Genomic DNA, 11,629 nt, shown 5'->3' on the forward strand with positions numbered 1-11,629 from the left:
TATTCACGTAGCAGCTTCTTTGTCCTGTAATTAAAATATTGCTGGAAAAAAATCCCTGGAATCTTGGAGTTTTTCCTCACCTTTTTCCTCACCTTTTTCCCAGGATGTGGCCAAACAAGGTAATGTTTAGGGGAGAGAATGAACATATTGAGGTAAAAATTAGGTTGTTAGTAGGGGATATTTTGGGGGCAAAATTGAGGTAATTTTTATTGGACAGGTCAGGACAATTGTGGGGGTAAAACCTGAGGTGATCTGTAAGCGATGGAAGGAATATTTTGGGGGTAAAATGTGAGGTACATGTGAGCACAGGGTCCCCTAAGTTGTCTAGGGGGTTTTTCCCTTAGGTTCCCCATCCTTTTTTCTCTCCCTTTTCCCACCCTTTTTCCCTCACTTCTTTTTGTTTTTCCCTCATATTTCCTGCCTTTTTTCCTGCTCTTTTTCCCCCTCACATTTCCCGCCCTTTCCCCCTCACGTTTCCTCCCCTTTTCCCCTCACGTTTCCCGCCCTTTTCTCCCCTCACATTTCCCGCCCTTTTTCTCCCCTCATGTTTCCCGCCCTTTTCTCCCCTCACATTTCCCGCCCTTTTCTCCCCTCACAGTTCCCCCCGTTTTTCCCCTCACGGTTCCCCCCCTTTTCCCCTCACATTTCTCACCCTTTTCCCCTCACGGTTCCCGCCCTTTTCTTTCCTCACATTTCCCTCTTTTTCCCCCTCACGTTTCTCGCCCTTTTCCCCTCACGTTTCCCTCTTTTTCCCCTCACGTTTCCCGCCCTTTTTCCCCTCACATTTCCCGCCCTTTTCTCCCCTCACGTTTCCCTCCCTTTTCCCCTCACGTTTCCCTCCCTTTTCTCCCCTCACGTTTCCCTCCCTTTTCTCCCCTCACGTTTCCCTCCCTTTTCCCCTCACGTTTCCCTCCCTTTTTCCCCTCACAGTTCTCACTCTTCTCCCCTCACAGGTCCCGCCCTTTTTCCCCTCACGTTTCCCGCCCTTTTCTCCCCTCACGTTTCCTGCCCTTTTTCCCCTCACAGTTCTCACTCTTTTCCCCTCATGCTTCCCACCCTTTTACCCCTCAGGCCCCTGGTATTTTGGGGGCCCCCAGCGGGGTCAGTAATGAGCCGGAGGGGCAGCGACACTTGGCAGCGTTTATTGAGGGGGGAGGAAAGGCACTTAAAGAGCGTCTGGGGTAATTCTGGGGAGTCGGGGGGTGTTTCAGGGGGGTCAGTAACGAGCCAGTGGCACTCAGCAGCGTTTGGTGGGAGGGGGGGAATAAAAGGCACTTTAAGGGGGTTTTGGGAAGGGCGTTTGGGGTTCCTGGGGGTCATCCCAGCTGATCCTCGTATTGCTTGCGGAAGCAGTCGCCGGCCGGGAAGAAATCCCAGCAGCGCTCCTGGTACATCTTCCACACGTAAGATTCCTGGAGGAGGAATTGGGGAGGGGGGTCAGGGCATGGGGGACCCCCCACAGCACCCCTGGCCCACTGGCACTGGGAGACCCCCCCCAAATTTCACAGATATCACCAGACACCCCCCCAAGTCCTACAGGACCCCCTCCCCAAATCCCATAGAGACCCTTCATGGGACTCCCAATGGGACCCTCCCTGTGCCCCCCCACCCAAGCCCCCCAAAGCACCCCCAGACCCTTCCTGGACTCCCCCAGCCCCCACAACCCTCCCCAGGACCCCCCCTTCTCCCCACCTGCCCCGTGTGCTCCGTCTCGTCCTTGTTGATCAAATACATCAGGAAAAACCTGCGGGGGGTGTGAAATTCGGGGTGTCAGAGGTCAAGGGGGACCCCCAACTTCTCTGGGACCCCCCTAAAATCCCCCGTAGCCCCCCAAGCCCCCAGGTCTCACATGTAGTTGGCCAGGTTGTGCTCCTCCAGCGTGTGGGTCTCGAAGCCGTGGGGCGTCGTGTCGAAGTAGTCGCTCCCGATGCCACAGATGAAACATTTAGTCTGGGGAGGGGGCCCGGGGGGGTCAGAGAGGGGTCCCTGAACCCCCCAATCCGAACTGGGGGGGCCTCACCCTCCTGTCCCCCCCCAACTCACCTCCATGTCCTCCTTCACCTGCTCCTGCTGGTCCCGCAGTTCCCCGAAGGCGTCGATGATCAGACCTGGGGGGCACAAAAAGGGGGGGGTCAGCGAGATGGGACCTCCCCCCCAGGTCCCCCCACAGCCCCTTTTAGGACCCCCAAACTGCCCCCCAAGCGGTGCCCACCCTGGATGAAGCCAGGAGGATGATGATGATCCCCAGACCCCCCGTAGCCCCCTCCCCATCCCCCCGCGGGGTGCCCACCCTGGATGATGGCCAGGAGGATGACGATGACGAAGAAGAAGAAGGTGATGTCGAAGACGACGCGGTAGAGCTCGTAATCGTCCCCGCGGGGTCCTCGATCTCGTCCCCGATGCCCCCCCCGGCCCGGACCCCCACGTACATGTGGAACAGGTAACACTGGGGGGACACAGCAGGGTCAGGGACCCCTGAGACCTCCAGGTGCCCCCAGAGAGCCCCAAAAATCCAGCTGGGGACCCTCTGCACCCCGCCTCGATGCCCCCGGGCCCCCCCTCACCGTCATCATGTCGTCACACTTCATGTCGGGCTCGTCCTCGTCCTCGCTCTTGTTGTAGAACTTGCGGAAGAAGTTGAAGGCCACCACGGTGTACAGGTAGACCACCACGGCCAGCAGCCCCACGGTCATCACCAGCTGAGCACAGGGCGGTCAGGGGGGCCACGGGACCCCCCCGGGCCGCCGGCCCCCGCAGGACCCCCCCCACCTGTTTGCCGTTGTGGGTGACGGAGGACAGGATGGTGCGCAGCGTCTTCACGCCCATGGCGATGTCCAGCAGGTGGGAGGCGAAGAAGAAGTTGTTGTAGTGGCCCAGCAGCGACATGGCCATGTACCAGGTGAGGTACAGGAACGACTGGGGGGACACGGGGGGGTCACCCCAAAGCCAGGGGGTCCCCCCAAAGCCAGGGGGTCCCCCTAAAGCCAGGGGGTCACCCCAAAGCCAGGGGGTCCCATGGCCCAGGATCACGGCCCAGGTGAGCCCCCACTCACGTTATCGGTGAAAATCACCCCAAATTTCCAGATCTGGTACCGGATGTCGATGGATGTGATCCTGTGGGGGCACAGGGGGGTGAGCACGTGGGGACATCCCCAAGAAGGGTCAGGACTCCCTGGGGGAGCCCCCAGACCCACGAGGTGTCTGACTACCCCTGGGCCCCCCTAGGACCATCCAGGACCCCCGAATCCCCCCTTAGACCCCTATAGGACCCCAACCCCGCAGGCCCCCCAGCCCACCAGGTGAGCAGGGAGCTGTCGGGAGGGGTTCTGCGCTCCCCCTGCGCCCCGATCTCCACGCTGGCCAGGTCCATCCCCAGCAGCTCCGCGATCCTCTCCCGCCCGTAGATGTCCCCGTACTTCTCCAGCACCTGGGGGGACCCCAGAATTGAGGGGGGGGTGCCCCAAAATTGAGGGAAGGACCCCCAGAATGTCAGGGGACACCTCCAAAATCGGGGTAGGGGGTCCCAGTCCCCATCCAGGACCCCTCCTCACCTTCCTCTTGATGAACTTGTCCCAGTAGTTGCTGGGGAAGGATCTGGGGGGGTCAGGGAGGAAAAGGGGGGTCAGGGGGGAAAAGGGGAGTCAGGGGGGTCAGTGGTGACCACACCCTTCCCCCAAGACGCGGCTGGTGCAGGGGGGGCCTCAGGGGGTCACAGTTGGTCCCACCAGACCCCCCGGGATCCCCTGAAACCTCTCTCAGACCTCCCAGAGCTCCCTAAATCCCCCAAACCTCTCTTCCAGCCCCTCAGATGCCCCCAGGACACCCTGAACCCTCCTCCCGTGACTCCCCAGTGCCTCCCGGTGCCTCCCGGTGCCGTACTGGGCGTTGAGCACCAGGCGGTCCCACTGGCCCTTGACGTCGTCGTCGGGGGGCTGCTCGGTGATGTAGAGCCCCGAGAACTCGAGGCGCCGCGCCACCTCCTTCTCGCGCTTGAAGATCACCAGGGGGATCTGGGGACAGGCCACGGGCTCACCGGGGGGCCCAGGGGGTCACCCCGTGTGGGCCAGCGCCAGCCCCCGCAGCGCTGGGCCCATGTAGCCCGTGCTCTCCTCCAGGAAATAATAAACCTCGGGCTCCTCCGCGAGCCCCGCCGCGGCCTCGGCGCCCCCCGGGACGCCCCCGTCCTCCTCCGGGGCCGCCCCCGAGCCCTCGGGCTCCTCCAGGGCGCCCGGGGGGTGCTCGGACACCTGCGGCGAGAGGGACACGGTGAGAGCCCCCGCTGGGGCCGGGGGTCCCAAACCCCCCACAGCGGGGTACCCGGGGTCTGAGGGGGTCCGAAGTACCCCCAAACCCCCCACAGCGGGGTACCCGGGGTCTGAGGGGGTCCAAAGTACCCCCAAACCCCCCACAGCGGGGTACCCGGGGTCTGAGGGGGTCCGAAGTACCCCCAAACCCCCCACAGCGGGGTACCCGGAGTCTGAGGGGGTCCGAAGTGCCCCCAAACCCCCCACAGCGGGGTACCCGCGGTCTGAGGGGGTCCGAAGTGCCCCCAAACCCCCCACAGCGGGGTAACCCGGAGTCTGAGGGGGTCCGAAGTACCCCCAAACCCCCCACAGCGGGGTACCCGGAGTCTGAGGGGGTCCGAAGTGCCCCCAAACCCCCCACAGCGGGGTCTGAGGGGGTCCAAAGTGCCCCCAAGCCCCCTCTGTGGGGACATGGGGGTGTCCCCAAACCCGCTCCTCCACGCTGGGTGTCCCAGTGGTACCTGGGGCGGTGTCTGATGTGCCCCCACCTCATCCCCCCACCTCTGTAGGAACCCAGGACCCCCCAGCCCCCCCAGCCCCCACCTTGTAGAAGAGGAGGATGAAGTTGATGGCGAAGGCCAGGAACAGCGCCAGGAACCGCAGGTTGTAGAAGTTCCGTGACAGGTAATTCTGGGGGGGGAGGGGGTCAGGACGCTCCTGAGCACTCACCTGAGGGGGGCCAGGCCCAGGACCCCCTCCCAGCACCCCAAATAGCCTCGAGGGACCCCCAAACTCCCCCAGAGACCCCCAAGCCCCCCCTTACCAGGAACTTGACCCTCTGGACCTCCAGCTCTCCCCAGAAGTCGAAGCCCCCCTCGGCCGGGGGCTCCCGGCGCTCCCTGGGCACCGACTTGCGCCGCTTCGGGGGGGCCCTGGGCTCCGGCCCCTCCTCGGCCCCCTCGGGACCCCCGGCCTTCTCCCCGTTCTCTGTGCTGGGGACAGAGCAGGCTTGGGCTGGGGGGCTCGGGGACACCCCTGCCCCGGCGCCCAGGGGGGCTGGGACCCCCCCCCAAATTCCCCGCCCTTACTCGGCTTTCTCGGTCTCGGCCGGGGGCTCCTCCTCCTTCTGCCCCTCTCCCACCTGCTCCACCGCCTCCTGGGGGGGATAAGGGGGGTCAGAGGGGGGACCTGGGGGGCTCATCCCCCTGGACCCCCCCAGTTCCCCCTCAGGCACGGGGGGGGTGGGAATCAGGGTTTTGGGGACACCCACTGTGTCCCACCCCCACAGGGGACCCCTGGGGACGTCCCCCCTCAAAGGGACCCCCAAAATCATTCCCCCAGGTCCCCCAAAATCCCCCCACTGGGAACCCCCAAAATCTCACCCCCTCCATGTCCCAGCCTTCACAGTGACCCCCTGGGGCCCACCCCCACTAAAGACCCCCAAACTCCCCCCACGGGGACCCCCAAAACGCCACTGCCCCTCCCAGACGCCCCCCAGCCCCCTGGAGCCCCCCGGATCCCCCTGCCCCCTTACCCCGATCTTCCTGCGCAGGATGGGGGTCCCCTCGGGGGTGGGGGGCTCAGCCCCGGGGGGCTCCCCGATGTCCCCGAGCCCCCCCGGGGCGTCGGGGGCCGCCAGCCGGAAATGGGGGTCCTTGCGTGCCCCCGGCCCCGCCGGCGCCGGCTTCGCCTCCCACCGCTCCTCCTCCTCCTCCTCCTCCTCGGCCGGGGGCGCCTCTAGCTGCGCCTCGGGGGGCTGCTCCGGCTCCGGGGGTCCCCGCTCGTCCCCCGCGCCGGCCTCGCCGCCACCCACGGCGTCCTGGGTGGGGTCGGGCATGGAGCCCAGCACCTCGATGACCCCAGGCGCTGCGCCCCCTCCACCAGGCCACCCCGAACAGGGAGCTCCAGGCCAGGCGCCCCACGGCCCCCAGCACCCCCAGCCCCCCCAGCACGCCCCCAGGGCCACGCGCCCCACGCCCGCCCCCGCCTCCCACGCCAGCTCCCGCCCCGACTTCTTCCGCAGCCTCCTGATCCTGCGGCGCCACGTCTGGGGAGACCCCAGCAGCCGCCGCAGCAGCCCCAGGCCCGGCAGCGCCGGTGCCGGCGCCTCCACGCTGGCCGGCTCCTCTTCCTCCCTGTCCTCATCCTCGTCCTCCTCCTCGTCGCGTGGCGCCTCCTCCTCGGAGATGCGCGAGGCGATCTGCATCTCGAAGATGGTGTCCTCGCAGAAGTTGACGAAGAGCTCCATCTTCTCGGCCTCGCCGCCCTCGTTGACCACGTCGAAGATGAACTGGCGCTTGGACTCCTTGACCTGCGGCATCTCCCACTGCGCCTTGTTGGCGCCGCTGATCTCGAAGTAGATGCGCTCGATGCGCCGCGCCGCGCCCATGATCTCGATGCGGCCCAGGAACGGGCGGAAGTAGTCCAGGATGCTCTCGGCCTGCTCCAGGAAGGTCTTGAGGCGCTGGTCGTGCGGGACGTGCTCGGACAGGTTGGTCAGCAGCACGGCCACGTTGAAGCCGATGTCGCGCGCGGGCTCCTGGAAGCGCTGGGCGAAGCTCTCCACGTCGATCATCTCGTTCTCGTCGGCCTCGGAGCACGACAGCAGGAACTGGATCTCGTCGGGCTCGTACTGCTTCTGGCTGTCCATGGCCTTCTGGAAGTCCTTCTTGGAGATGAGCCCGCGCGGGTCGGTGACGAAGTGCCGGAAGGCGTCGGATGAGACGATGTCGCGCAGCTTCAGGAACATGTCGAAGAACTTGAGGATCATGGTGACGTTGCTGGAGGACTCCACCAGCATGTCCACCATCTGCCGCGCAATCGTCCCGTTCACCACGTTCCCTGGGGGGACACGGCGCCGTCACAGGTCAGCGGGTGTCCCCAGAGCCTCGGGGGTGCCCTGGGGGTGTGGGGACACCTGGGTGGTCAAGGGACATCCTGGCATCAGGGGACACCCGGGTGGTCAAGGGACCCCTTGGGGACAGGGGGTCCCCGGTACCTTCGAGCAGGGACAGCAGCATCACCACCATGTCCTTCTGCAGGTCCAGCAGCTCCTTCAGCAGCCCCAGCTGGGACGAGTCCTGGGCAGGCACCAGAGCTCCCAGTTACCTCCCAGTAACCCCCAGTGCACCCCAGTGCCATCCTAGTGCCCCAACCAGTAACTTCCCAGTGCCACCAGTCCCCTCCCAGTGCTCCCAGTGCCCACCTGAGCCAGCTTCTTCATCATGTGTGCGAAGACGTGCAGGAAGCCGACGACGGCATCCCAGAGGCGGCTGTGGGCCAGGCTCTGCTGGTTCCCAGTACAGGGGCCCTGGGGGACACCGGCACACTGGGAGGGACCCCCGAGAGCCCCCAGGGCACTGGGGACACTGGGAGCACTGGGGAGGTTTGGGGGCATTTGGGGGTCCCAGGGGATTTGGGGGGTCCCAGGGGGGTTTGGGGTCTCACCTGGATGTACTCGGTGAGGCTGTTGAACACCTGCTTGGCCATGGCCATGGGGGGCTCGGGGGGTCCCAGGGGGTTTGGGGGTCCCAGGGGGGTTTGGGGTCTCACCTGGATGTACTCGGTGAGGCTGTTGAACACCTGCTTGGCCACGGCCATGGCCTTGGAGAAGTTCCTCTTGCCCTGCTCGTCGATGACGTCCTTGCCCGAGTAGTACCAGTAGAAGTCACTGATGGACTCCTGGGGACAGCGGGGACATTGGGGCCATCGAGGGGCCATCGAGGGGCCATCGAGGGGCCACGGGGCCAGCAGCAGTCACTGCTGGCTCCTGGGGACACTGGGGTGTCACCTGCAGGCGCAGCAGGTAATCCACGGTGCAGATGATGATGTTGATGGTGGTCGTGTTCCCCGTCTGCGTCCGCAGGTAGTTCTGGAAGTCTGGGGGGAACAGGGACACCCCCGGGGTCACCTCGGTGTCACCTGGGTCCCCTCGCGTCCCCCTGTGCCCCCTCCTCCCCCTGTCACCCCCCTTTCCCCGGCCCCTCCTGCCCCAGGGACCCCCAAGCCCCTCTTCCCCACACAGAACCCCCCGAGCCGTGTCTGAGCCGTGTCCCCACGTGTCCCTCACCTGTCCCCAGGTGTCCCTCCATGTCCCAGGGTCCCCTCCCATGTCCCCAGGTGTCCCTCCCCTGTCCCCAGGTGTCCCCTCCATGTCCCCAGGTGTCCCCCCCGTGTCCCCAGGTGTCCCCTCCGTGTCCCCAGGTGTCCCCCCCATGTCCCCAGGTGTCCTCCCCGTGTCCCCACCATTGTTGTGGCCCTCGCAGAGCAGCTGCAGCAGCCGGAACAGGTCCTGGGTGAATTCATCGTCCGACATCACCTTCTCCCCTGGGGGGACACGGGGGGGACATGGGGACAGCGGGGTCACCTGGGGTCACGGGTGGCACGGGGACACGCCCCAGTGGCACGGGGACACCACAGAGTGGCACAGGGACACCACAGAGTGGCACGGGGACACCCTGGCGTGACAGGGACACACCGAGATGGCACCAGGACACACCCCAGGCTGGCACGGGGACACCCCAGGCTGGCACAGGGATGCCATAGAGTGGCACGGGGACAATCTGAGGTGGCACGGGGACACCATAGAGTGGCACAGGGACACCCCGGGGTGGCACGGGGACACCACAGAGTGGCACAGGGACGAGCAGGGTGGCACTGGGGGCACCACAGGGGACGCTGGGGTGGCACAGGGACAAGCAGGGTGACGGTGGGGACATTGGGGTGGCAGGGGGTTAGAGGGGGGAGGGGACACAAGCGGGACAAGCGGGGACACAGGGACAGGCCACCCTCCTCCTGCCCCCCCCCAGAGCCCCACAGAGCCTTCAGTGAGCCCTGACCCCTGTGGGACCCCAACCCTGTCCCCCCCTACAGCCCCCGACACCCCACAGACCCCCAGCCCGATCCCCCCGTACCCCACAGCCCCCCTGTGGCCCCCACAGCCCCTGTAATCCCCTACAGCCCCCATCCCGAACCCCCCACGGCCCCCTGGCACCCCCAGCCCCATAACCCTGCACAGCCCAAGGCCCCTATGGCCCCCCTGCAGCCCCCCCAGCCCTGCTACGGGCACTCCCTCTGGCCCTGGAGCCCCCTGAGCCCCCCTGCAGCCCCCCTGCAGCCCCCCTGCAGCCCCCCTGCAGCCCCCCGAGCCCCTCAGAGCCCCCTGCGGCCCCCCAAGCCCCGCTGCAGCCCCCCGAGCCCCCCGTATTTACCGTTTCTCCCGGCTGATGACTGCCAGCGGAGCCGGGGGGAGAGAAGAGACAGTGAGCGGGGGGGGGGTCTGGGAGTGGGGCTGGGAGTGGGGATCCAGGGGGGATTCGGGATCCGGGGGAGGAACTGGGGATTTGGGGGGAATTGGGATGGGGGGGACATTAGATTTTGGGGGGCATTAGGGTTGGAGGGGTGTTGGAGGGGGGGATTAGGATTTTGGGGGGTTCAGTAGGATTTTGGGGGGCATTAGGGGTTTGGGGGGATTGGAGAGGAACTGGGGGCAGTTGGGGTTTAGGGGGGCATTAGGGGGGAGGGGGCATTAGATTTTGGGGGAACTCTGGGTCAGGGATCACAGCAGGGGCACGGGGGGAGCAGCGCGGGGCTTTTGGGGTGCAGAACGGGCCCTCCCCCTCAGTCCCGCCCCCCTCTCCCCTCGAGGGTCCCGGGGGGTCCCGGCCCCCCACTCACTCGTCCCCTCCTCGGTGACCATGCCCAGCCCCTCGGCCTTGTTCTGCCGCTCGAAGGCGTTCAGGTCCAGCACGCTGCGGGGAACGGGGTCAGGGGACACAGGGGACAGCCCCGGGGGTCCCTGCTGCTCCCGGGGACCCCCCAGCACCCCGGGGGGACCCCACAGCACCCCGGGGGGACCCCGATGCCGGTACCTGCAGGTTTGCATCAGGGCCTGGACGCTCTGGAAGAAGCCGACCTCGCGCTTGGATTTGAGGTACTCCAGCATCTTCTGTGGGGGGCACAGGGCACACGTGGGGACACAGGGGACACAGGGGACACCCGTGACCCCACAGGGGACACAGGGGACACAGGGGACACAAGGGACACCCGTGACCCCACAGGGGACACAGGGGACACAGGGGACACAGGGACACCCGTGACCCCACAGGGGACACAGGGGACACAGGGGACACAGGGGACACCCGTGACCCACAGGGGACACAGGGGGGCCGCACCTGCTGCACGTCGGCGTTGCCCCCGTTGAGGATGGAGATGCCCAACTTGAGGGTGGAGGAGACCATGGCCCCCCGCTCACCTGGGGACACGGGGGTCACACCGGGGTGACATGGGGGTCACACCGGGGCCACACCGGGGCCACACCGGGGTCACAGCCAGGCCACATGTGTCACGTGTCATACGTGTGTCACCCCATCTCCCCCCACTCCCCGATAACCAGGACCCTTGGGCAGGGGCTGGGGGGGTCAGCGCTCACTCGGGGGGCTCACGGGGGCTCACTCGGGGGGGCTCAGGGGGTCACTCGGGGGGCTCAGGGGCTCACTCGGGGGCTCAGGGGGGGTCACTCGGGGGGCTCAGGGATCTCAGGGGGGTCACTCGGGGGTCAGGGGGTCACTCGGGGGTCTCGGGGGGGTCACTCGGGGGGCTCAGGGATCTCAGGGGGTCACTCGGGGGCTCAGGGGTCACCCGGGGGGCTCAGGGGGTCACTCGGGGGGCTCAGGGGGGTCACCCGGGGGGCTCCAGGGGTCTCACCCTTGCAGGCGCTGATCATCTGCAGCACCATCTCGGCCGCCCCCCGCGTGTGCAGCCGCGCCTGCTGCGACAGCAGCTTCTGCTTCTCCATCTCCTTCTCCTGGGACGGGGACACGGGGGTTCACGGGGGGTCACCGGGGTCAGGGGGGGACACCGGGGTCGGGGGGGTCACAGGGACATGGGGGTCACAGGGGTCAGGGGGTGTCACAGGGGACATGGGGGGACACCGGGGTCAGGGGGGGTCACCGGGTCAGGGGGGGACACCGGGTCAGGGGGGTCACAGGGGACATGGGGGGACACCGGGGTCAGGGGGGGTCACCGGGGTCAGGGGGGGACACCGGGGTCAGGGGTTTCGGGGTCCCCCCCACCTCGAATGAGTCCTCAGCTTCTTCCTCTTCCTTCTCCTCTTCCTCCTTCCCTTCCTCTTCCCCGTCCTCTGTGTGGCAGCTCTGGGGGAAGGGGAGGAAAGGCGGGGGGGGGAAGGTCCTCAAATTAGGAACCCCCCCGAACCAGCCTGGGGGGGCCCCAAAATCCCTGGGGATTCCCAAAATACCCAGGGGAACCCCTCCCCATCCCTGAACCCCCCCTCAGCCCCTGTGAACCCCCCAAAATCCCTGGGGACTTCCAGACCCCCCTGCGATCACCCCAATCTTTGGGGACCCCCAAATCCCCGCCCCCCC

General features: G+C 66.4%; 1 protein-coding gene across 1 annotated transcript; it reads right to left on the bottom strand.

Moving 5' to 3' along the window:
- Nucleotides 1–1,120: 1,120 nt before the first annotated feature.
- Nucleotides 1,121–11,354, bottom strand: RYR1 (ryanodine receptor 1). The gene is given in 26 exon segments (XM_039572430.1): nucleotides 1,121–1,412; nucleotides 1,693–1,744; nucleotides 1,850–1,950; nucleotides 2,044–2,108; nucleotides 2,291–2,377; nucleotides 2,380–2,446; nucleotides 2,565–2,699; nucleotides 2,770–2,916; nucleotides 3,054–3,114; nucleotides 3,297–3,427; nucleotides 3,552–3,594; nucleotides 3,880–4,247; nucleotides 4,848–4,934; nucleotides 5,068–5,236; nucleotides 5,333–5,400; nucleotides 5,779–7,085; nucleotides 7,243–7,324; nucleotides 7,450–7,554; nucleotides 7,797–7,925; nucleotides 8,035–8,123; nucleotides 8,490–8,570; nucleotides 9,921–9,994; nucleotides 10,115–10,191; nucleotides 10,418–10,497; nucleotides 10,950–11,049; nucleotides 11,318–11,354. Coding segments are annotated over 25 exon segments (3,792 nt in total). The 5' UTR covers nucleotides 11,041–11,049; nucleotides 11,318–11,354; the 3' UTR covers nucleotides 1,121–1,316.
- Between the last annotated feature and the right edge of the window lie 275 nt (nucleotides 11,355–11,629).

Source organism: Corvus cornix, unplaced genomic scaffold (genome assembly GCF_000738735.6).
Source record: "Corvus cornix cornix isolate S_Up_H32 unplaced genomic scaffold, ASM73873v5 scaffold12, whole genome shotgun sequence".
NCBI lineage: Eukaryota > Metazoa > Chordata > Aves > Passeriformes > Corvidae > Corvus > Corvus cornix.